General features: G+C 42.2%; 1 protein-coding gene and 1 pseudogene across 1 annotated transcript in view; one reads left to right on the top strand and one right to left on the bottom strand.

The window, feature by feature from the left end:
- Positions 1 to 247: 247 nt before the first annotated feature.
- The window catches only part of Tm9sf2 (transmembrane 9 superfamily member 2), a 52,428-nt gene continuing 26,886 nt past the window's right edge, over positions 248 to 25,789 (bottom strand). Inside the window, 13 exon segments of the mRNA NM_001005554.1 lie at positions 248 to 931; positions 4,364 to 4,535; positions 7,524 to 7,635; positions 8,665 to 8,816; positions 9,535 to 9,694; positions 11,251 to 11,308; positions 13,558 to 13,677; positions 15,153 to 15,285; positions 17,030 to 17,138; positions 18,065 to 18,144; positions 19,177 to 19,288; positions 21,048 to 21,172; positions 24,297 to 24,426. Of these exon segments, the coding sequence (NP_001005554.1) occupies positions 864 to 931; positions 4,364 to 4,535; positions 7,524 to 7,635; positions 8,665 to 8,816; positions 9,535 to 9,694; positions 11,251 to 11,308; positions 13,558 to 13,677; positions 15,153 to 15,285; positions 17,030 to 17,138; positions 18,065 to 18,144; positions 19,177 to 19,288; positions 21,048 to 21,172; positions 24,297 to 24,426 (1,531 nt within the window). The 3' untranslated portion in view covers positions 248 to 863.
- Positions 22,281 to 22,974, top strand: Fkbp3-ps2 (FKBP prolyl isomerase 3, pseudogene 2; annotated as a pseudogene).

Here is a 25,789-nt window from a genome sequence, read left to right as displayed (position 1 = left end):
AACAATGTAAGGCCTGCATTTGAGTTCTAAATGCATCACTTATCTGACCACAGGCATGACTACCGTTTCTAGCATTCTTTCAGAGTGAAAACTCAGACTTGACAAAGCCCAAAAGACTAAAATTTCACTTAGGTGGAGACAGAAAGTGTGTGTCTACAGTAGTCAACATCATGTGATAGAACAGTATAGTGGTCAGCACATCTGTATTCACAGAGTTTTCTTCATATGCTGGGAATGATACAATGAAGGCATTTTTACAATATTTATTAAGATAACAAATTTATAAATCCAAAGACTCAGAGGCACATAGTTTAAAAGGCCAATACCATGGGAATAATGAAGTCAACACAGAAAAGTAAGAAGATATGAACAATTACAACCAATACAAGATTTTTAAAAGCCACATCCCCCCAATGAACACATCATAGGAATCATCCTTCAAAATTACCATGATAAAAAGTTATTTCCTTCAAAGAAAAATAATTCTTTCCACCTACCGAGTCTAGAAAACCCTATGTACAATCGACTGTCCAGTATCGTCAGTATTATGGCCTCCTCTAATCTGCCATTAGAAGTATTGAAAAGTTTATAGCTACCGTATTTACAAATGCACATAATATTTAAATTTGCTCTTCACTGAGAACAACTGAATATATACTTAATCCAATCACAATACAAATGCTTTAGTGTTGAAATACATCTTGTAGGTAGGGACAGGCGCATGGGGAGAGGTGTACTTGGAAGTCTGCTGTTTCTGAAGGATTACTAGGCCATAAGTCTGAGAAAACTCAAGGGAGTCACAAAACAGGTCTTTGTGGATGAAGATTTAGTTTATTTGTTTTAACTGGACACACTGGGTTTCTTCAGTCGACCTTCACCACACTGTATATTTTGGTGACAAACCAAAAGCATGCAAAGAAGCCAATTGTTCCTAGAAAAGAAAAAACATCCACAAAATAAACCCCTTTCAAAAGAAGTTCATTACACCAACAAAACAAAAAACAAAGCACACATGTAAAATGACCAGTTCCTTTTACACTCTTATTTAGTATAATAAGAATATAACACAGCTCTGTGATCATAAAACCACTTAAATTCCTTGCAAACCCATTTAGAATTTCTTTTTTTTTTTTTTTTTTTTCCCGGAGCTGGGGACCGAACCCAGGGCCTTGCGCTTCCCAGGCAAGCGCTCTACCACTTAGCTAAATCCCCAACCCCCATTTAGAATTTCTTATAAGATTATCTAAATTTTCCATAATACACATTATCCTGCTTCCCCTACTTTTTGAGACAGGGTTTCTCTGTGTAGCCCTGGCTTATCTGGAAGTCACTCTGTAGACCAGACTGGCCTTGAACTCAGAGATCTGCTTGCCTCTCCCTCCTGAGTGCTAGGATTAAAAGCTGTGCCACCACTGCTGAGCTCTTCTCCCTAACATGTATCACTGGATTGAAAATAAGAGGTTGTAATATCATGGTTTCTATGTAAGAATTTTTTAATCACAAAATGGAACTGCTACCATTTTTTGCCAGACTGACAGAATAATTAGATGGATATTTCAAATATAGTTGCTAGGAATTAGCAGTATTCGATGTGTTGTAGTAAAAGAACCCAGAAGTTTCTGCAATATATGCAAGTGATGTAAGTAGGGTAAGAACCAAAACGCCCAGCAGAGAAGCAGGCAGTGAGGTACTGCATAGCACTCGGCCGTGACACTGTGCGTGGTGTAAGTTAGCCACATCTCTTAACCCCATTGCTTCTTTTGTTGCTGGAAGTGGGCTTGAATACAGTCTCTCAAATAAGCAAGCAAACACTTACTCTACCACTCAGCTGTACCCTCAGCTACACATACAAGCACGCACGCACACACGCATTCAGGCAATAAGCACGGCCTTCTTTTTCTAACACAGTCTTGCTAAGTTCTCCAGGAAGGTCTTGAACTCTTAAGTAGATAGGATTATAGGCCTGTACCACCGCCCCACTCCAAATCCATTTCCTGATCACATTAAAGAGATGTCTCCACTGTCTGTGCCTTCATTTCAGCGACCTCCATCTGCCTAGCAAAGCTCACAGGGGTCTTGTTGAAGTGTGGCCAAAATCTGATCTGTCTACTAGGCCCGTGTATGAGGGTGTTTATAGTGTAGAGAGCAGAGCGAGTTTTCTCCTTCCTCACTGGTTCTGAGGATCAGACTTAGGTTGTCAGGGTTCTAACCTGAGGTACCTCACCTTATAACAAAAGCTCTTTAATGGCTGTGCCTATACTGCAGTGGCTCTAAACCTAAAACTGTGACCCCTTTGGGTCACATATGAGATATCTTACATATCAGATATTTACATTATGATTCATAACAGGAGCAAAATTAGTTTTCAAGTAGCTATGAAATGCTTTTATGGTTGAAGATCACCATACCATGAGGGACGTTTTAAGGGATCACAGCATTGGAAGGTTGAGAATCCTGCTATGTGCAATTGAATGTGGCAGCATGAAACCAGCAACTACTTCCAGATCAACACGCAATGAAACTGAGCTGTTCCCAGCACTCACTTGTCCTGTATCACACTCAGCGCAGCCTTGGACACAGAGCATGCTCATAGTATCACACCAGCCACCACAGCACACACCAGTGAGCACTGACTCAAACACCCAGCTCAGATTCCGGACTACAGCACACTCATGAACCACAGTGTCTTCAGTGTACGAAACAGTTATTTCACTGTGCAAAACAAAGACCTCACTGTTTCCTAACCATCACTTCTCAGCATGTAAGACAAGTACATCTAATCAGTCATCAAATTTGCTTTAAAGATTTCATTTTTATTATTTTTAAAATCGTGTGGTTTTGGATGGACATGTACAGATGCCCTATGACACGGGAAGTCAGAACTATGATTGCAGGTGGTTATGAGCAACCTAAGGTGGGTTCTAAACGCAGGTCTTCTGAAAGAGCAGTACATGCTTTTAACCACAGAGCAATTTCTCTGGTCTCTGTGAAGTTGTTTAATTTTTTTTTTTTTAAAGATTTATTTATTTATTATATATAAGTACACTGTAGCTGTCTTCAGATACACCAGAAGAGGGCATCAGATCTCTTTACAGATGGTTGTGAGCCACCATGTGGTTGCTGGGAATTGAACTCATGACCTGTGGAAGAGCAGTCGGGTGCTCTTAACTGCTGAGCCATCTCTCCAGCCCGTTTAATTTTTAATACATGGTTAAATTATACATCAGTTATTTTAAAATATTGTGCCCTTTATTATTAATCAGCAAATATTTATTTTGTATACCTATTTTAAAGCTATAAACCAGGGGCGTGGAGATGCTCTCCGGTGGAAAAGCTTACACTACACTTGCACTTAGTGAGCGCAAACTCGGCCTCTGCGCTACAGAGCATGTAAAACTTCCATGAGATGGAAAACACTGGAAACCGTCAAAACCTGCTTAACAGATAAACTACTTTCCTTAGGAAACACTTAGGAAAAGACACTGGGAAATGCCACTATGTAGGGTACAGACCCATGCGGACAAGAACCCATATAGCTCCTGTGAGAGGCTTCCGCTTAATGTATCATCTTACCTGGTTTTCACCAGTATTTTTTTTTTTTTTCCTTTTTTTTCGGAGCTGGGGACCGAACCCAGGGCCTTGCGCTTCCTAGGCAAGCGCTCTACCACTGAGCTAAATCCCCAGCCCTTCACCAGTATTTTAAATGTAATATACAGAAAAAGTACTCAAGATTTTCTGAATGTATACACAGCATTTGGGTCAGACTTGGGAGGTTATTAATTGATATACTACATTGATACATTGCTCAAGATCACCTTCTGGATCAGAAAAGGATTGGGAGAGGCCAGGTTTTGTGTCACAGACCCAGTGGTGACAACAGAAGAATGATCACCGCCCTGGAGCCTATGGAGCCCAGTGCCCCTCTCCTTAAATTACAGGGAGTTATTTCTGCTGTGTAAACAGACTGGCTTTAAATTAAAACACCGGTCAGTTTAGAATTCTCAAGCACACATAGACTCAGCTCATTAGGGAAAAATTTTAAAGAGCCCATGATGCTTTTGGAGTGCGACCCACGCCCTTAAACAGATCCCCTTCCTACAAAGCAGAGTGCTGGAGTACACAGAAAGCACTTCTGTCTCACAGGTCGCGTCACAGACTCAGGGTATCCAGGGTACCAGCTAAGCTGTCCTGGTGACGTGACCGTGACTCCACTTTGGCATTTTCATTCCTAAGCTGCAACTACACGTGGACATGCCACATAGAGCTGAGCTGGGCTGATGATTTGATAAAGGAGCAGCAGCAGGCAGCACAACATTCATAAAGGAGAAACACATTTCCTTAAAAGCCATCTACAGCTCCTCACCTGTAAAAAGGAAGAAGATCAAGACCATTATCATAGTGTAACCAAAGTACAGGATTGTACTTGCTGTTCCCGTGATCTGCAGTTTTGAAAAGAAGTAGTGTATGGCGTATACGAGGAAATACACTGCCGTGAAGCCGCTGGTGAGGAAGGAACGCCACTGCCAATGGTAATCCTGGTGGAGAAGGACACAGAGCAAGAGTCATTTCCTAGTGTCAGACATCACAGAGCCGACAGGCACAGAGCAGCACGCTCACTGGAAGCCCCTGGCCAACTGAGCTTCGTGTATTTCCCACTTCATCAAAGGTGCCAAGAGGCACACTTTTATTTGTTGCACAGCTATCTGGCTAAGCATGTGAGAAAATATTCAATAATTTATGATTAATAAAGGACAAGACTATATCTGAAAGGTTAAGATTCTGAAGGAAAAGCAATGTACAAAACCCTTTGATGGTTCGAAATTAATATTCACTCTATTAAAGTTCAGTCAACTCTACATGACAGCAATTTTCTATCAAGGCCTGATTGAGATTTACTTCCAATTACAACTCATATAATTTCAACAAGGTAGGTGGTTAAGACACAGCTATTCTTGCCTTTTTCATAAAGTAGTTTTTAGCACAGCAGAACATCTTTTTAAGAAAGAAAAAGAAAACCTCCCAATCTCTGCTACAATTTGGAACTATGTGAAAAAACAAAACAAAACACCTATACTTTAAAAAGCAGGCAGCTGAGTACATCTCTAATCCCAACACTCTCGAGGCTGGGACCAGCTTGACTACTCAATGCATAGTCACTGGGCTACAGCGAGATGTCAAAAAGTAAAAAACAAAACCACGCCACAAACAAAAGCAGCAAAAGAAAATCAGGAAAAAACCATCCATAAATAAAACCTGACTGTAGCTAACTGATGAGCCATCCATGTTTTAGAGAATTAACACTTACTCACAGAACCAGGCAAGGGCAAGAATGCACATGTGTGTGTGCTGACACCTGAATCCAGGGCTTCCACATGCTAGGTGTGCACTCTGTGTCAGAGCCACACTCCAGCCCACGTGAGTTTCTATACACCAGCCATGGACAAACTCAAAGAGGACACAAAAATACCTAGGATACATTTTTACCAAAGATGAAACATTTACATGCCAGAAAGTGTAAACATGGAGACAAAGGACAGAAACGTACATGGACACAGAAGGCAGACTTTTGTCTCTAAGCCAGAAAACCTAACCACTAAGATGCTAGCATTCTCCACGACAACCTGGACCAACACAGACCCTAACACAGCAGTAAAAGGCCCAAGGGCTCAGTTGGCACAGAGCCGGCTGCACCAGCACAGACTGAGTTCTAGTCCTCAGAGCTCCCGGGCTAGCCTTGTCCAAGGATTAGGTCAGGGAGTGACAGAAGGCGTGCACATGCATCTGCAAACACCAGGTGAGTTCACCCAGAAAACTAACAGCATCTCCTGGAGGGAAATCGGGAGAGCGAGAAGTACCACTGTCTGTATGGAAGACACGACCTCTTAGAAAAGGCTTCGTGTCCAGAACATACCCGAGCAACCAGTGCAGGTTAACAGTGGGCAGGGCTGCAGTGACCAGAGACAGTGTTCCCCTACTGAGATGCTCACACCATCAGTCGCTCACACAAACCAAACTGAGAGAGCACTGCGTGCCCCTCCACAGCCTCCCAACACCAAAGAGGAAAGAGCCGGTGAGGGTGAGGGAACAAGGTGTGCACTGCTGGTGGTATGCACAGCAGCATCATTTCTAACAGCCAAGAGTGGAGAGACTCACTGCCTGCCAGTGGATAATGTATACACAGGTATCACACACACAACAGAATATCACTCCATCTCAAAAGCACCGAAATATGCTAGAGTAGAACCCTTAAAGTATATCCTATGCTTGTATTATTGTTTTTAAATTCATGGATTATTACTGTGTGGGTACCTGGATGTGCTAAAGCGCATGTGTAGAGATCAGAGGACAACTGTGTGCGTGGAGTGGGTTCTCTTCCCCTACACAAGTAGCTGGCTCTCAGGGATTGAACTCAAGTGGTCATGCACTTTATATGGCTGAGCTATCTCTACAGCTATAGCATCTTTCCTGCTTTAAAAACACAGAGATCTCATTACTCCTCCTGCCTCAACCTCTGAGATCTGGGAAAACAGACTTGTGCTACCACGCTGTCTTTTAAAGACAGAATGTGGACTAAGGCTTGCCAGGATCGGGGTCAGAAGGAAACAGACAGCCAGTCACTGCTTATGGGGTTTCTGTGTGTAGAGAGAGTGAAAATATTTTAGAATCAGACAAGCGAGTTGCACAAAACATGCTAAGTTCCTGTCATCTTTTTGAACTTAAAAAATGTAAATCTAACTTAAATACACAATAAAACCAAAACCAAAAAGCAAACAACAGCAAAAAAACAAAACCCCCCAAACTGAGTTGGTTTTCTGCTTTGTTTGTGTCTGCAGAGATGAGAAAATAGATCTGATGATCCATCAGGCATGTCAAAGCTGAGGCTGTGAGCTGCACAGGGCCAGGGACAGCTGTACCTGCAGCCCCTTTGTACATGACATGTTGTATGTCAAAAGGCTGGACACTCTAGAACTTTACCCTCATTCTATCTCTGATGTACAATATTATCAGGCACCGACCTGTCTGAATCTCTACCACCTTTGTGCAGGTGCCTACGGTGGCCAGGAGAGGACAGAGCATCCCACTGAGCCATCTCTCCAGTCCCCAACTATCTATTTTTACCAATTATTTTATAACCTAGAAACATCTATAAGAATATTAATTTCAAATCAATCACTAGAATCAGCAATAAAAATTCAGTACAATATTAATATTTTTGGGAACTTGTCACTTTAAAATCTTCACCAATAAACTTTCTTGATTCAATCCTAAAAGAAGTCTTCTTCTGGAATGGTATAGGAACTGTGTGTATGTGTGTGTGAGTGTGTGTGTGTGTGTGTGTGTGATGATGACGATGCGGGCGGCTGGAATATAAGTAATTTAAAAAGGTCTTTTGATTTATGAATAATGGTCAATTTCTTTGATAATAAACATATGTGTAGAAAAGTTATCTCAACAATATTCAAGATGAAACATGCCAGTCATAATACTACTTATAATTAACACTGAATACTGCTAACACGTACCTCTGCACATAGATGAAAATAGCAAAGAAGTATGGTTGCCTCCGAGCATGTAATAACCAAAATGATAAACACCAGAAACAGGAAGCCAAACATGTAATACATCTGGTGTGACCTGTAATCAAACACGTCAGGACACAATGATACAAATATTTTGACACAATAAATGACATATTGTTCATTCTGCTTTTGACTAGAAAGGGTTTTCTTTTTTTCCTCAACAAATCAAGGTAGTTTTATGAAGAAGAGGCTGAGACAGGAGGGATGTGGCACATCCTAGCCTCCTGTTCAGGTAGACCCTAACCTACATTCAGGAAAATGGAGCAGTCCTGTTTGCCTACGAGTCAGAAGCGTTTGATAAAAACACAATGGAAAGACAGTTAATGAGGAAAGAAACCACATTAGCACATACTGTTTTAGAATTTGGGAAATTACTATAATAACTGGGGAAGAAAGATATTCTAACCATTTAAAAGCTCCTATTTATTCCAAGTTCATGCTACCTCAGATCTTGGCACGACTGTAATGCATTCCATGTCCATATGAGTAAAGGTGACTGCAGTACACTAGCCCTACTTAAACACAATACAACAGAGAGGCTTCAAACTACAGTAATTTCTCACGGGGTAGTGGCCCACACTTTTACTTAATCCTCAGCACTTGGGAGGCAGAGGCAGAGGATCGCTGTGAGTTCAAACCTACCTTGGTTTACAGAGCTAGTTCCAGGCCAGCCAGAGAGACATAGAGAAGTACTACTTCAAAGAAAGCCTTTACCACAGGAATGAGAAACAGTGACTGTAGACTCTGGGGGATTGAATAAACCTTCCAGGTCCTGGAAAGCAGCTTTCCTTCCAACCTCTAACCTCCTACCATGAGCTATCAGCTGCTTCTCTCTGCGTTGGGACAATTACTTAACAACTCGGGCTAGGAAAAGACTTGGGCTGATATAATCACTTAACCTCCAAAACCTCATTTTCTTCTGTGCAAGATGAGGGCAGAATCCTGACAGTTACAGAAGAATTAGCAACAAGAGACACAGCCTTCAGTGAGTGCAGCTGTTATCAGTGCCCTGCTCTTCCCACAGAGAGAACCTGATGTCCTCTTATTAGAGACAAGGAGCTAAGAGGACTTGGTCCTCACTCACCAAATGCTGTTGAGAATGAAGAAAAGCTGTATAAAGATGCAGCCGAAGGGCAAAATGCCCCCCATGATGATGCCGGGCAAAGGCTTGGTGTAGAAGGACTGCTCGGGAATCTGACGAGGAATCTGATTGGTTCGAACTGGGTGTTCAATGGCCTTCAGCCAAAAGAGGGAAAAACAATTTATAATTAAATACTTGCTAAAAACATTCTGCACAGCTTTCTTTTTTCTCAGTTTCTTTGTTAATAATAACTGGACTGGACACTGAAAGTTTACTTAAGTCATCAAACTGAAAGATGTCTTTGGAAGCAACGAGTCAGACACTGCCAGGTACAATACTGGCCAGCCTTCTGGAACAGGCCAAAGCTTTTCCTAATAGTCACCTACTGACCAATGGCTTTATACAAGGCAGGAAATAGAGAGGACATATCATTACAAGGCAAACTCCGGATTTCATTTTAATTACATACTTACTGAAAGATATTATTTGGCCCAGCAATTTCTTCAAATTTTTATATTGGGAAGTGGACAAGAATACCTTTACCCAATACCACTCCCCAATTCACTGGTTTAAGGACATAAGGAAGAAATACTGCAAACAAAAAATAAAACCAAAGAACCCTTGTGCCAGGTGTGGTGGTGCATGCCTGTCCTCAGAATTCTGTAGGTGGAAGTGGAAAAATCAGGATATGGAGAGACTGTCTTTAAAAGCCCAACATTCCTAACACTACTACTTCATCAGCTGGTTTTGAAGCCCCAGTCTTAAGGGTATGTTTATACCTTATGACATTTTTATGGCATCTTTTAAAGCAGAATATATTAATTTACTCAGCTAAAACCCACTGAAAAAAAGAGTTAGCACCCATGAACTTACATTCTTCTTAAAGCCAAAATATGCACCAATAAACGTCAAAGGCACAGATATGCAGAACCAGAGGGCCAAGATGGCAACCAGGGTGCCAAAAGGAATCGCTGCTGAAGAGCCCTCTCCCCAGAGGATCAGATTCATGATAAAGAAGTCAGCAAACACAATCCTGAAAGACAGAGTCAGACACAAATGAAGGAGGCACAGTGCCCTATGATTTGTGTTACAGCATTAGTAACTTAGGTAGAGAATAAAAAAGGAGGTAGAATTTCTAAGTCACAGGCTATACACAATTTAAAACTTTATTGCGAACTACAAAAGTGCCTTTCGCCTGCTTGGTGCAACTTAGACCCCAACAGTGGCTATGAGGGCTGCCTTCCCACATACTTCCACCACTTCTGTGACGTGCGCGGCCATGGACAAGTGGAGTGAGCATCTGGCACTGGCTGGCTCTGCTGTCAGTCACTTCTGCACTGGCTGGCTCGGCCCCTGCCCACGCTTCACCTGGGCTGCATGTTTTCTGTGTTATTTCTATGCTCTAGTCACTAATGCCTCGCTAAGAACTGTCCTGGCTTTTACTAAACGTAAACACCTCAGTGTGTGCAGCTATACTTTCACTGAGAATCTGAGTCCATTCCTCAATCAGCAACAACCCATGCCTTGACGAACAGCACTTCCTATGACACTGCCACTCCAGTACTGCTCAGAGCTTCCAAATATATTTTTTAGAACAAGGCTGTTATTCATAAAATACATACTTTATAGTTTGTTTTTGGTTTTGGTTTTTCTTTTATGCTGGGGATCAAACCTACATCCTCACATGCAATACTAAGCAGATATATGATGTAGGTTTGATCCTCAGTGTAGAAAAAAAGCTCTGAGCAGAAGATTTTCTTGAGACACTTTTTGCTGTGGATGGAAAAAATACTCACTAGCAGGGAAGACACTCATGGGAAGCTCTTTGCACCAGCTAGGAAAGCTAAGCGTATGCCGGCAAGAGTCATCTGCACAGAATACATCAGCCAAAACAACAGGAGATGTCAGAGACTCAGGATGACTGAAAGGCAGGATCCTGAAGGAGGCTGACAGGACAGACTTGGTAAGCAGGTCGCTTCCTAGGGTCACCAAGGGAGTATTTGTTTCCAGGGCAGCTCTATGAGGATGCTATTAGCATACTTCTGTTTCTGGCCTGTCAGTGAACAGCCCTGTCTGTCAGAACCACGCTGTGTGCTCTTCCATGATACTCTTTATACAGTGGCCAGTTCCGGTCTACCAGAAATTGGAAGATTATGCAAGATACTAGACAAGATCAGAAGCACTCCTCAAGAAAGCCAAGGTTGCCTTGATTTGTGGTGTTTGTTAAGTTTGGGACATGTCACTACACATCATGGAATACACAGCAAAACTGGCAATACACTTGGCCTGCCTGGGCACCTTCAGGGAGGAAGGAGCCTGTGATCAGGTCAAAAGCTTTAATGCAACCCTGTATGGCAACATATCAGAACAATGTGGCAGACAGAGACAGAAAGACATTTGCCAAGGGAGGTCCTAGCTGGCTTTTCTCCCTCACATACTACTAAAACTTACATGATTTCCATATAAGGAGCATGGTGTCATTTAGCATGTTACTAATATTCATGTTAATAACCCTTTTCAAAAACTAAATGTTTTCTTAGGTTGGGGCATGAGAGATGATCGCTAAGAATTACTAAGAAACTCACTTACCCAGGACAAAGGAAGGATGTCAATAAAACATTTGTTTTCCACTTCTCGCCCCCAAAGGCTAAGGAAGAAAAAAAAAATGTAAGCACAGATCTTTTAGAGGAAACCAAGTATAATCTATAATCCAGAGTTTGCCAGACGGAATGAGGCTCACAGGGAAGTGACCTCTGCACACTTGAGGATGCATGCCTCCTATTAAATGGCCTACAGCGCAGGGCAGTCCGGTATTAAGGACTAAGCCACCCAGGTCTAGTCTTATTTACTGATTCTTCAACACAACATAAAGCCCTACGCCAACATAGGCGGCTGTGCCGGGTGGGCATGGAAAAGACAAGGGAGGGTGGCTGCTCTTCACTCTGGTCAGTTTCAGAAGCCTCAAGTCTGACTTGCAGCATAAACTCCCACGGTGGTGTGAATCTTTGGGTGCTGCAACACTGTGGTCTCTGCTGGGGTGGGGAGATGAGTGTGTGACATGGGGCTACAGCTCTCTGATAGACACATTTGCTTGTACAATTGTACTTTCCTTTGCTCCTCTCTCATTTTCCTTCCATTTAAAAAATGATCAAATCATGAGCTATGCAGAGGAAAAAGTGACATTTCTTCTCTGTTTAAAGTCAGACATGAAACTGGCTGATAAGTGTTTTGATTTGAAAGAAGATTTACTATCATTTACAAGCAAGTATACACGTCACTTACTCTAAAGGAAAATGACAAAACTAAAAGAATACAAATAAAGTTATAAGCATTGAATATAAATTCAGTTCTTATGGACTCCAAATTTACTACTGAGTTTAATAATAAACACAATTCCAAAATTCAAAGTATTTTGTTTTTCTCAAGTTTATTTTATGTATGTGAGGGTCTTACTTACACGTATGTATGTGCACTATGTTCATGCCTAGTACCAGAGGAAATCAAAAGGTGTTGGATTCCCTGGAACAGGAGTTACAGGTGTTTGTGAGCCACCATGTGGGTGCTGGAAACAGAACTCAGGTCCTCTAAAAGAGGAACAAAGTGCTCTTAACCACTAAGCCATCTCTCTAGCTCTTCAAAACATTTTAAAGCATAAGCAACCAAATAGCAAGATACTACTCTGGGTTTGTTTGTTTGTTTTTTTAAATCCTCTTTTTAAACAAAGAGTTCTGCTGGGGCCACAAGATGCCACCTTTCAGTGATGTTCTTGACTGCTCGATGTGGTATCTGACCTGCTGCAGGGGCTTGTGAGGGGTGGAGAGACATTAGGAGGAGGTCTAGGAAGGAGTACTCTGAGTAGAGAGAGGTATAAACAAGCAGTCACTTCAGGAAGCGAATGAAAACCTTTGTGGCCAAAAATAAGGCTGGTGTGGCAGGGAGAGTCTATGTCTCATATATTAGAATACATATGACCCCCCACCCCCACCCCAATCCCACCCCAGTCCCATGTCCTTCAGTAAAGAGCACAACAGGAAGAGTAAGAAAGAACTGGGGGACGCCAACCATGGCAATAAACAGGGCCTGACATTCCTACTTCAGTCTGAGGTCTCCCAACCCTTGTCTTAAGGTCACCTGGACAACTTTCCAGTGTCTCACTTCAAATACTGTTCCTATCAGCAGATCACAGGGCACATCAGACAGCCTTCAGCGTCCCTAAGCAGAGCCAACTGCTATTCTCTGGCCTTGCCACCAACCACACCTGTGGCTCTAACCCTGTACTCTAACTATGCTTTACTTCTGAAGAGTACGAGTGGAAGACATAGGTGCTGGGGAGATGGCTCAGTGGTTAAGGGCATTGACTGCTCTTCCAGAGGTCCTGAGTTCAATTCCCAGCAACCACATGGTGACTCACAACCATCGGTAATGGGATCCGATGCCCTCTTTGGTGTGTGTGAAGACAGCCACAGTATATTCAGTCGCATATGTACTCACATACACAAATAAATCTTTAAAAAAAGAAGAGTAGACAACGCATCAACGAAAGACGTGACACGTTACTTCCTTCAGGGCTTCCCAGACAGTGACATCTTTGTTTAGTTTATGAATGTTCAACTGATATGCTGCTTTGTTTAACCCAAAAGCTAAAGCTTTAAAGAGAAAGGAAAGCAGACACCAGACAAGCAGCATCACAACCTTTTGTGCTACTGTCAAAGCATGCTGAGATAAATCTAGAATGGTCACCAACAGGCTTGTCTCTAGAAAGCTCTGGGACAGCTGGTGTGCAGGGAGTGCCTCTCTGTGTGTGTGTGTGTGTGTGTGTGTGTGTGTGTGTGTGTCCCTGGGTGAAGACCCACAGTGGTGACAGATTCAATTCCAATCACTATGGCTTTTACTTACACTTGTAGAATCTGGCAGCAACATAGCCAGCAGGTGTGCCCAGTAGCACCCACAAGACCACAGCACACGTCATCAGGGCTCCTCGATTGGCAGGGGACAAGAATCCCAGACATGCGAAAACTAAGAAGCAAGCACCCAGAGTTGTAAATGTTATTACTTGGTTTCCTTTTGTAAAATGACACAATATTTGACAATGCATGAACATGACCCTGCACAAAGTGAACTCTACTGGGGTTCTCTGCAAGGAGGCCAAAAGATCAATCTAGGAAGTTCCTCATAAAACGCTAAAGTGGAACTCTATCTCAAGTGCTAATTCTGGGCTGAGCTCATTTGGCTCTCTGGCAGCATCATACTAAGTAAGCCTCTAGCTTATTCAGGAGCCTATTCTCCAGCCTACCTTCCTGCTTTAGTCTACTATTCTTATAGACCCTAACCCTAGCTAACAAAGTTATCCCCTCACCCTACAACAACAGCAAGTACTACTTGGTCTTCAAAACAAGCCTAGCAACCTGAGTGTAAAGCCTAAAGGTATGAAATGTGGCTTTCAAACCTACTCGGATGCCAGGCATTTAGAAATAGATTATTCCCGTTATAACATTATGCAATAATCTTACTCACAGACAGGAACTCCAGTTCTGTTCACAGTGGCTTGCACTGTGTTCTAGCAGTAGGGAGCAGGAGCAGGGAAACCACTGGGTTTGAGGGCATCCTGGTCTATACATCCTGGTCTATACATCCTGATCTATACATCCTGGTCTATATTCCAAGCTAGCTCAGTATATAATCTCCCTGTCTCAAAAAGTAAAGCTAAACAAAAGGCTGTCTACTCTCTCACAGCTGGCCCGCATCCACACAAGAGTGCATCCACACAAGAGTGCATGCTCCCCGGGAAAACCTGGAAGGATCTTCTGTGGCTTCTCTCAGTGACAACACTGGCTACTTTACCAGCAGCTGGACCCAACAGAGAAAACCATGGTTTAAAAATATACACATAGAGCAGAAGTTTACTCATAAACATTTTCTCTTACAGAAAAGAACAGGGGAAAAAACTGGAGTCAGTGCAGCCCCAGGAGGAGTCTCAGAGTGACCAGTAAGGATCTACTTCACTGATAAAACTTTCTACAATAAAATCTCTCAAGAGTCTCAGGTGGCTCCAAGGGACCCTGTAGTTACGGCACATTGCTAGAAAAAGAAGTCTTCCTTCCTCCCTAAATCTTCTGCGTGAGAAAACACTACAGAAACTGTCTCACCATTAGTTCCTTATCTTTTCTACCCTGGATGCTACAAATAACATGAACTCTTAGCTGACTGCTCTTTCCTCAGGAGTTGAACAGACAAACTGAATGGCACTGGCTCTAGATGGGTCTCCGAGGCCCTGCATCGCTAGCTCAGTTCTAGCACCACAAAGGTTTGGTCTACTGGGTGCTGAATGGAGGGAGACACCCAGTCAGCCTCTGGGTGAATCCAACCTATGTCCTAGGTTCTCAAAGAATTGGAGAGTAAAAAGTTTTTAGCAAAGCTACTTCACATAGGAAAACTCATTTCCAAATATTAGAAAAAGTATTTTCTTCTTAATATTTATGTTAAAAACTTACATAGAGTTACAAAAGTCATAATTAAAATCTGTGTTCCAGATCCTAGAAAGACAGACAGCAGCATCCCCTTTCTTGGAGGACGGAATATATCCCCATGAACGAGTTTCCAGCCAAATTCTTCCTGGGCATCCTCCTACAAGAAGAAAAAGACTCAGTTCAACATGTCACAGGGCAGCATTTTTATTTACCACTGAATATGCTGCTATATCTTTTCAAACTTATGTTAATGTGAGCATGGAGTCTTAAGACAGCTTTCCAGAACTGTTTCAAAAGGAATGTTACGTACTGAAGCCTACAGTCCCTGGGAAACTGCCTACCATGCACCCTCCCTCCATAAGATCCTCAGCACTGTTAAGACAGAAGAGAGCATGGAGAAACTCTACACGGACAACAGGATTCCTCCCAACTGTGGCAGTAAGCTGCACGCCCAGACTGCACCTGTTGTGCACGCATCACTAAATCACTCTCCTAAACAAACCATGTGAATCTCAGTCTCCGAGTCTCCTCTAGCCGATGACAACTCCACCTCCCAACTCCTCAGTCCTCAAACTTGAGTCATCCTTTTGTTGTGCCTCAACCCTCTAACACAGCCTCAGGACCACCGTTCCCTCCCTCTCCTTGTCAATCCATAGCCTCTTACTTGGTCCCGTCTGGTTACACTGGATAGGCCTGCTTCCACCCTCATGCCCACTTAGCTGATCCTCAATACGGCAGCCAGAAACACCCGTTGTAAGCAACTGAGTGGCTGGGCCACCCTCTCTGGCTCCTGTACTCTACAGCTAACTGCATCCTAACACCCCCTGGATGTGCCTGTCCACTCCCTTCCACCTCGGGGAGATGTGCAACACCTTCTGCATGGGCGTGCACAGGCACACACACACCTTTCCACTCTGCTTCTTCATTCTAATACTATTTTGAAGCTTCTTTTCACTGTGTATTCAGAGTTGGCTTATTGTTGTTAATAAATATTTAGTTTTCTACTCTGTAGCTATTTCATAATTTTAAAAATCAGCCACCTATTCACTGTTAATAATTATGCAATTTCTAAGCAAATATAAAATATCTACTGTTTGAAAACAAAAACAAAAACCAAAATCCATTGTGCCCAGTTTACTTCCAAAAGCAAAACGCTGGGTCTAGGTGTTCACGATTCGAAAGGAAGCCTAGCATTTAAACTGTCCAAGTGCCTTCCCACAGGGTGGACACTCTGCTTTTCCGCCGGCCATCTGAAGTGTGCACGCTCTCTCAATCACCCCTCACAGGGGTGAGCCAAGTGAACACACACGTGCAATGTGTACACTCATTAGGAATGACATCAGTTGGAATTTCTAACTAAAAGATAGTTTTATTATTAGTGTGTGTCTGTGTGGGGGTCAGAGGTCAGCTTTCCGCACTGGGTTCTGACACCTGAATTCCATTTGTCAGGCATGCACACTACAGGTTCTACTAGATGAGCTACCTCATGTTTTGTTGTGGACTCAAACACTTCTTACGTCCTTTGCCCAGTTAGGATTTCTTTCCAGATGAGTATCAGCTTCATCCCAATGCCATGCATGGAGTAATCTGTTTTGCCTGTTCATGTCCATTAAGCCCTCAGTTTAGACTTGTTACACACAGAACGCGTTCCCTTGCCAGCTCCTCCCTCATCTTTCTCTGAACCGTTTCCAGTTACTAAGTTAATCTCTACAAACATTGCTTCACCAGAGGTCTATTTGTGGCCAAGTGTTTTTGTTCATCACAAGTGTCTCTCAGTTCAATTAAGTACAGACTTCATTTTATTTGTCTATGGATTTTCTGTTTTCCTGTCTTAGATAAGGAAGGTTTCACATCTGAAATCTCTGTCGTGTCTAAAGACTAAATGAAATGTTTCCACTCACCGTAGAGTCCATCTGGTTATATCTGGCAATATCTTTATGTAGTGTGCGTAACATAATCATAGCTACCATTCCAGACAAGAAGAGGACAATCACCAAGGAATTCATTATGCTGTGGGAACAAGCACATCATGATGGAATTGTAACTTAGTCACAGAGCAGCATCAACAGACTGTTACAACACTCAACCAGGGCTGGGTAGTGGCCATGCCTTTAGCCCCGGCACCCATGAACGCTAGTCACTAGTCATGCTCAGAGTCGTTAGTATTACTTATGTGCACGTGTGGTATTGCAGGTTGGTGTGAGGGCCACCCTAGGCAAGCCCCTTTCCACAAAACTATGTATCTGTAGCCTCTACAGCTTTATAGTCTAGGACCAGAACAACTTCTGTGTAGTCAACATTACTCGGTTAACTACCATTTCCAAGTTGCCCCAGTACATAGAGCAAGGCAACAGGACTAGCTTGGCCCTTCCAGACACTTCCTGATGGGCAAATTTACAGTAATCAGTGAATGTCAAAAAGGTAGTTAGCCAAGTAGAAAAAGGAGCTCTGGAGACAACAGCAGCAGCTTCCTGAGCAAGCACTCTGACAGGAACGGCAGTCAGGAATATCCTCAGATGCTCTACCCCATGATCTCTAAGTCTTTCAGCATTCCCTCTCATGATGGGAGGATTTCTAGATGAAGAAACAAACTTAGAAATAGATGGCCTCCCCAGACAAACACCTCACGGCCTAAAGCATGGATTCTCATGTGTGATCATGATCCCTTTTGACAAGCCCTCATCTCTAAAAACATTTACATTACAATTCATAACCACAGCAAAATTACAGTTATAAAGTAGCAACGAACATGAAGAATCGTATTAAAGGGACACTGCATTAGGAAGACTGAGAACCACTGGCTTAATCAGGATCTCACTCAACTCTGGCCTGGGCTACTGAACACACTGAACAGGGAGGGCTCAGAGGAGATGAATGCTCACAGGGACAGGGGCAGAGCGAGTGGGAAGCGGAAGGCACAGCAACTGCACTCTTACCTAAACCATTGAATGTGAGTGTGAGGCATAGACTCCAGAATGTAGTCCCATCTGGAGGCCCACCTGATGTTTTTCTCTTCCTGGAGGGGGAAGAAAGAAAACGCTGAGCATCTTCTGACAAAGTACATTGAGAACCTGAAAATTCTCTTCAATAGTTCCCTCCTGTTTAGTCAACACCTCAATTTTAACAGTAGTACCTCAGTTACTAGTGAGAATGAGGGAGTTTCAGATTTATTCAAGTCTAGTGCGAATCAGAATGAAACTAAGCAGTAAATTTAAAAACAAAACAGAACAAACAACAGCAGCAGCAACCCCCACCCCCACCTCCCAGACAAACCCAAGAGGCCTGGCAACAGCTACAGCAATACTCACAGAAGTTAGTGTGGCTCTAACCATAGCTAGTACAGGTAGATTGTCAGTACCAACTTTAGAGCTGTACTTAATTTCTTGAGAAAATAACAAACAGGGTGAGTTCTTTATATTCACCCATGAGATGACCAACAAGGCCACAGTTAAAATCCAGATACATGGAACATCGGGTAAATGCCACTTACACTGGGGTCTGACACATACTGTTTACTGTGCTGGTCTTGAAAATTCAATGCTATGCATGGGGACATGAAACATCACAGCACCATTAGCTAGTCGGGATAAAACTCTTCAGGCAGAGATGAACACACCCCACACCTTTGATGGTCATGTTTGCTTCCCTAGGAACTTCTCCACTGACAAAACATAGTTCTTAATATTGTAAGAACTCCAACAGGAAATCCTGCATTTAAACTGATGTCCTCATGCTGACTGTAAAAACCGATGGAGCTTCTGGCATATCTGGCATTTTCATGTCGCCGTCATGCCTACCTCCTGCAGGCTGTATCTCTTAGTGTGGCGCACGTGAAGCACATTCTTCACTTTGTGCATTCTTTCACTCAGACTACGACGTAGTTTCGGAATGACCATGCTGTTCGGCCCACCCACAGGCTACTCTAAAAAGCAGCTCACTGAAAGCTTGGCTATTTGACGGGCTTGACCATTAGTATTTTTAATTAGGTTAAGTACTACATGTTTAAAATCAATGTCTGATTTATACTAAATATTAAAAACAAACTCACCTCAAAACTAATAGAGTAAGTATAGGCAATTTTGATCTCCCCAGAAGCCTTGTTGCTTATATCCATGGCGGGTCCAGAGCAGTCTGGTTTATCTATATGGGTATGTCTGAAGCTGTGGGAAGACACAGTTGGCAAGATAATAAAAATGTTCAGTTTAGAAAATGAGGTAAAATACAGGTCATAAATTTTCCCTAAATTTCACAATGTAGCTAAACATTAAAAATGACATCATTCATACCACAATACAATATTTGTCTCAAATCTGACTCTGTGTGTGCACAGGCCTGTGTGTCATAGCATGTACCTGTGTGCACAGGCACGTATGCCACAGCATGTACGTGTGTGCACAGGCACGTGTGCCATAGCATGTACCTGTGTGCACAGTCACGTGTGCCATAGCATGTACCTGTGTGCACAGGCACGTGTGCCATAGCATGCACCTGTGTGGAGACTGTGGAGACGTCGGGAGCCAGGCCTCCTCTTCTACTGTGGGATGAGGCTTGAACTGAGGTTTATTTAGAGAACGTATCTACAGCAGAGCTATCTCCCTGGTCCTTGTGTCACACTTCACAGCATAAACATTTATGTCACAGAAATAACCTGCTTAGCTACATATTTAACTATAAGCAAAAAAATCTGAACCGCTGCATTAAAAACACTGAAGCCGGGCTGGAGAGATGGCTCATTGGTTAAGAGCACTGACTGCTCTTCCAGAGGTCCTGAGTTCAAATCCCAGCAACCACATGGTGGCTCACAACCATCTGCAATGGGATCTGATGCCCTCTTCTGGTGTGTCTGAAGACAGCAACAGTGTACTCATACATAAAATAAATAAATAAAAATCTAAAACACTGAAGCCCACTCCTCTTTTAAGATCCGGTCTCTCCACACTGTTTATGCTGGTCTTCATGTCTGGACTCGTGACCCTCCTGCTGGTACTGCAGGCACAAGCCACTGCACCTAGTCAATCTTATGAAAGCAAAGCCCACAGAGGGAGTTTAATTTAATTGCCATCTTAGTATGTCATGTATTTTTTTTACCACCAATAATGTGAAATGTAACATGGCTAATTCAGTGGCAAAGAAAGTCATGGAAAGAATATAATCCACAGCCAAAACAGGTTCATTCTCGTTTGTCTGTCTGCCTGCCGTTTGCCTCCTCCTCTCTCCCATCTCTCATACCAAGAGTACTCTGTAGCTGTGGCTGTCTGGGAGTCACTCTGTACACCAGGCTGTCCTGGACCTCAGAGAACTGCCTGCCTCTGTGTCCTGAGTGCTGGGAACAGTGGGCTCCACCAGGCCTGGCTCAAAACAGGTATTTTCAAGCAAACACCTCAACAACCTCAGAAGACTCCCTTGCAAACTGACAGGACCAACAACCACATGGGCCTCTGAGCAATAAAGCCATCTGTCACTGAAGAGATGCTCTTTCTACTACACTGAGCCAACCACTTTGTACTTACAACAAACCAAAAGGCTGCGAAAACTCCTGAATGGAAAACAAAGCAAAATTGGGGGTGTCAATCTGACCACTTTCCATTACAGAAAAATAACTACTACAGTTTCTCTGTACACTGAAAGGAGTTTTCACCGTAACTAATCTGTAAACGTAAGAATAATGATTAAGTAATAAGCTACTTAATCTCAAAAGATACTTACTCTTTGGACCTGAGTTTCACTTCTATTTGTTCCTGGGAGTTGCTGAGGTATATAATCTCACTCTTTAGGGCAGGCTAGCATGGAACTCACAATGTAACCTAGGCCACCTCGCACCCACTGCAATCCTCTGCCTTAGCCTCCCACAGTGTAGGATTATAAGCTGAGCCGCCATGCCTGGCTGTAATCGGGTGTCTGTTTGCATTTGTTCTTTACCTTTTTGGTTCGAGTTTAGCAGCCACTAATCTCGCTCCCATGGACCCAGTTTCAACAACGTGATATTGTATCTTGATGTCAACATGATTGAAGATGTAGAAAGTGTCTCTCTCATGGAATTCTGACTGTGAAACAGAACTCACAGTTAAAGACACAACCACAGCTACAGGACAGTCAAGCACAGTGTCTCACAAAGGCCACAGTAACAACAGCAGAGACTCGGACGGAGGTTTAACTGCTCCCCATTACAGTGCTAAGTTTGAAGGTTGAGGTCCTCACAAGCCAAAAATTAAGGTTTAAATTTTTACATAAAATTAAATATCTGCTTAAATAATTAATATTTTCTAGCTTTTATTTAAGATGTTAAAAAAGCAACATTATGAATATGTTGGATTGTTCACATTTAAGTAAACCTTTCTAAAAATTTGTAAAACTATTCAGGTTTACAAGCAATAACCTAAGCTCCTCAGGTGCCTCTGTTCAACTCTCACAAGAGGATTAATCAATTTAAGGAGATTTACGCAAACTTAGTACATCACATCCAGTAAGAGACTAAATCAGGTTGCCTTAGTATACGGAAACCTTATACTCCCAATATTGGTAAAATAATATAAAATTAATGACTGTTGCATATTGAATTTAATAACAATTCCACATTAATGCCTGTTCAAAGACAAACAGGTTTGATAAAAAGTATATTCTAAAACTTCTGCAAATTCACAAACTTCGAGACCCCTTCTAACTCCAGTGTCTCCATGTTCTTGATGCATAAGATTTATGTGTCAGACATCCTCCTGCAGAGCTCCTCCTACTCTTAGCAGTTTTTCTTACTTTTCCTTAAGACTTCTAGGTTTACGGACATAACTTCCTACTATGTATGTGTGGGCACATGCATGGCAGTCAGAGAGTCAGCTCAGGGAGTCAGCTGTCTCCTTCTCCACAAGGGCCCTGGGAACAGAACCTTTACTTACTGAAACATCTCACTGACCCCGAGTCTAGCTTTTTTCTTTTCAAAGCAGAAAAATGTGGGCTGGAGAGATGGCTCAGTGGTAAGAGCACCGACTGCTCTTCCAGAGGTCCTGAGTTCAATTCCCAGCAACCACATGGTGGCTCACAACCATCTGTAATGAGATCTGATGCCCTCTTCTGGTGTATCTGAAGAGGGCTACAGTGTATTCACATACATAAAAAGATAAACCTTAAAAAAAAAAAAAAAAAACACAGCAGGGGAAGATGGCGGCAGCTGTTCCTCAGCACACTTGGACTGTGGAGCAGCTGAGCAGTGAGCAGCTGCCCAAGGAGGACGTCATCAAGTTTCTGCAGGATCAGTTAAGACTCGTTTCTTGCAGAGCATAAATTACCGGGAAACAACACAACTAAAACTGCTAATAAGGACCTTCTGGTTACTGCCTATCCCCATCTATTTGAAAGTAAGCGTTTCAAGGGTTCTGACTCTAAGTCAAGTATCTGGACAGGTGAAAAACGTGATATATGTGATAAACCAAAAGAACCCAAGTCTGAAGAGACTCTTGATGAGGATCCACCCAAATATACAAAATCTGTTCTAAGAAAGGGCGATAAAACCAACTTTCCTGAAAAGGGAGATGTTGTTCACAGCTGGCATACAGGGACACTCCCAGATGGAATTGTTTTTGATACTAATATTCAAACAAGTTCAAAGAAGAAGAAAAATGCCAAGCCTTTAAGCTTTAAGGTTGGCGTGGGCCAGGGTATCAGAGGATGGGATGGGGCCTCTTGACTATGAGTAAAGGAGAAAGACCGGAGATTGAACCAGAATGCGCCTATGGAAAGAAAGAAAGAACAGCCGGATGCCAAAATCCCACCAATCACCGAGCTCATTTCTGAAGTGGAATTAGTGACTGAAACCAGTACTTCAGATCAGACACCAGCAAACATAAAGACCTAACGTGGCCAATTAGAGCTGTTACTATTGTAAGGGAAGATCAACAGGAAAATTAAAAGAGTTTAGAGCTTCTTTACTTGATCTCCACTTTTGAGAAACATTACCCCTGTAACTCCCTTTAAGTCTCAGATATTTTCCTACAGCTATATAAAATATTCAACAGAGCTGCTTTTCCTTTTACCTCATAAACTAAAGGCTCAATTAAAATGTCATGGATTGTCTGAAGAAAAAACTGAAAAATGCTTAAAAAAAGATTTATTTATTTTATGTGAGTGCTCTATTTGCATGTTTATCTGCAGGCCAGAAGAGGGCAGAGATCCCATTACAGATGGTTGTGAGCCTCTATGTGGTTGCTGGGAATTGAACTCAGGACCTCTGGAAGAGCAGTCAGTGCTCTTAACTACTGAGCCATCTCTCCAGGCCCTGAATCTAACTTTTTTAAATTAAAAAAACGAAACTTTTAAAAAGATTTATTCTTAGCAGGGGCATGGTGGTGTATGCCTTTGATCTAAGCATGCAGGAAGCAGAGACAGTTTGAGTTTGAGACCAGCCTGGTCTACCATAGAGAGAACCAGGACAGCTAGGGCTATGTGGTTGAGACCGGGCCTGCACACCTTTCAAAGAATTATTTTTATTTTTAATTATCTGCATGGGTGTATGTCTGTGTAGGACAGGCAACAGGCATGGAGTCTCTTGGGCTGCAGGGTTGTAAACCAGCTGGGAACTGAAGCTATACTCCTTGAAAGAGCAGTGCATGCTGCTAACCTCTGAGCCATGGCTTCAGCCCCTAAAATAAATGTATTTTAGTGTTGTGAGTATATGTATGTCTTGAGTACCAGACCTCTTGCAGGACAGAAGAGGACACCTGGTCTCCTGAACTATAGTGCTGGGCTTTTGTGCTGGGACTCCAACTCAGGTCGTCTCCACAAGCTCTTAAGAAGTGAACCGTCGGGGCTGGGGATTTAGCTCAGTGGTAGAGCGCTTACCTAGGAAGCACAAGGCCCTGGGTTCGGTCCCCAGCTCCGAAAAAAAAAAAAAAAAAAAAAAAAAGAACCAAAAAAACAAAACAAAAAAAAAAAAAACAAAAGCAGTGAACCGTCCTCCCTCCAGCCCAGAACAATGGCTTGGCCCTTCACATCACCTTCACCTCCAACCATAAGAGACTGTAAATCCTGAACCAAATCCTGAACTGAATCTGAATTATTTCATTTCTAGAGTTAACTGTGTGCAGAATTAATCTAAGTAATCTAGCGTTCATGCTCTGTAACAGTTCTGTTCAAAGACTGAACTCTCCTAAGAAGCAGTGAAGTTTATCACACACTTACACTAATAACACAGGCATCTTTCGCATGGCCTTTATCTGTAATGTAACAGCCAATAGGAAATCCAGGATTACAGAACTTCTGATTGTCTTCAACCTCATAGCACCACGTAACAGGCATATTATCCACAATCCTGCGCAAGTGAGTAAAAGTCAAGTTAGTGATCTGAGTAAACGCAGCTAAGAAGCACAGCTTAAATCAGTGTCGTCATTTCATAAGCTGTAGACATCTTTAAATGCCTTACAAAATTCAAAACTGTTTTCATGGAACCCATGATACACTGTAGTAAGAATACAGTTACTAGAGGCTCTGAAACTACAAATGCACGAAGAAAAGGAGTTCTGTAAATTGGCCTGCTGCAGCTGTCAATTTAATGACATCATCCAGGCACCTGAGGACAATGTCTGCCTTCAGCAGAGCTCCTGAAGCTTTAAGCAGGTGCAAACCAATGGATCTGGTTCCTCAGGAGCTTTTAAGGTAAACATAAATGATGTCTACTACAGGAACTCAACAGAAGGCAAAAAGAATACATCTGCAAGATGAAATTTAACTAAAGAGTGAAGAAAAAAGTGGAAATTACAGTATTTTCTGTTAAAACTTATAAATCCAAGTGATTTATAAAAGAACATTGTTATAAAGCAAGAGAACCAAATCTTTCAAAGTTTATAGTGAAAAAAAAATTAAAATAATGAAGTCTTGTGGCACTGTGAAACTACATTATAGTCTGCGCATGTGGTTGCCTATGCTCAGATCACACTGCAGGATACAAAATAAAAAATTAGCCAAAATATACTAGCTGTATCACAGTCATAAGACTACACTCCAGGGCATGTTTTATTTTTTAATTAATGTGCCCTAGGAAGTAAAATTATGATTCTCTATTCACCCAAGGTGTATGTTAATGACCTAATAAAACATGTCTTGTCATATTTACATGCTACTTAATAGCACTCTGTGCACAAATCTTAGAATCACCTATACTATTAAGCTGTTTACTATTATACCCAAAAGACTATAACATTATAAAATATTAGAAACATAAAACAATGCTGTATAAATAATTGAAGAGTTTTGTGGGGAACTAGATAATCAGTCAGTTGCTTCAGACAGAATGAATTATGACCAGTGAGTGTATATAGGCAACATAAAATGTCTTTATGCTAGCCAACTACAATGAAAACACTACCTAAAAATTAGAGTGCTGAAGTTGGGGGCAATTAAGAGTTTTAAAAACAAACATTTCACTTATTTGTAATTTAATGTCTTGATTTAATAGCTATTTCAGGTATTAGAATATACTAAACAGAAAGAGAACCCCTTTGAAATAAATGTAAGAAAAATTTTAAAATAACACTTAAAATTATTGCTTTCATAAATCAGGAAGCAGTATTAAATTTCTAAAAATTCAACCCTCATTTCAAGTCACCACAGTGGTTAAGAGCATGGAAGAAGGATCCAAAGATTACAGTGGGATGACTGGTCCCGACTGTCTACCA

This window comes from Rattus norvegicus, chromosome 15 (assembly GCF_021556685.1).
Source record: "Rattus norvegicus strain SHRSP/BbbUtx chromosome 15, alternate assembly SHRSP_T2T, whole genome shotgun sequence".
Classification (NCBI taxonomy): domain Eukaryota; kingdom Metazoa; phylum Chordata; class Mammalia; order Rodentia; family Muridae; genus Rattus; species Rattus norvegicus.
This window is presented reverse-complemented; position numbering and strand designations above follow the sequence as displayed.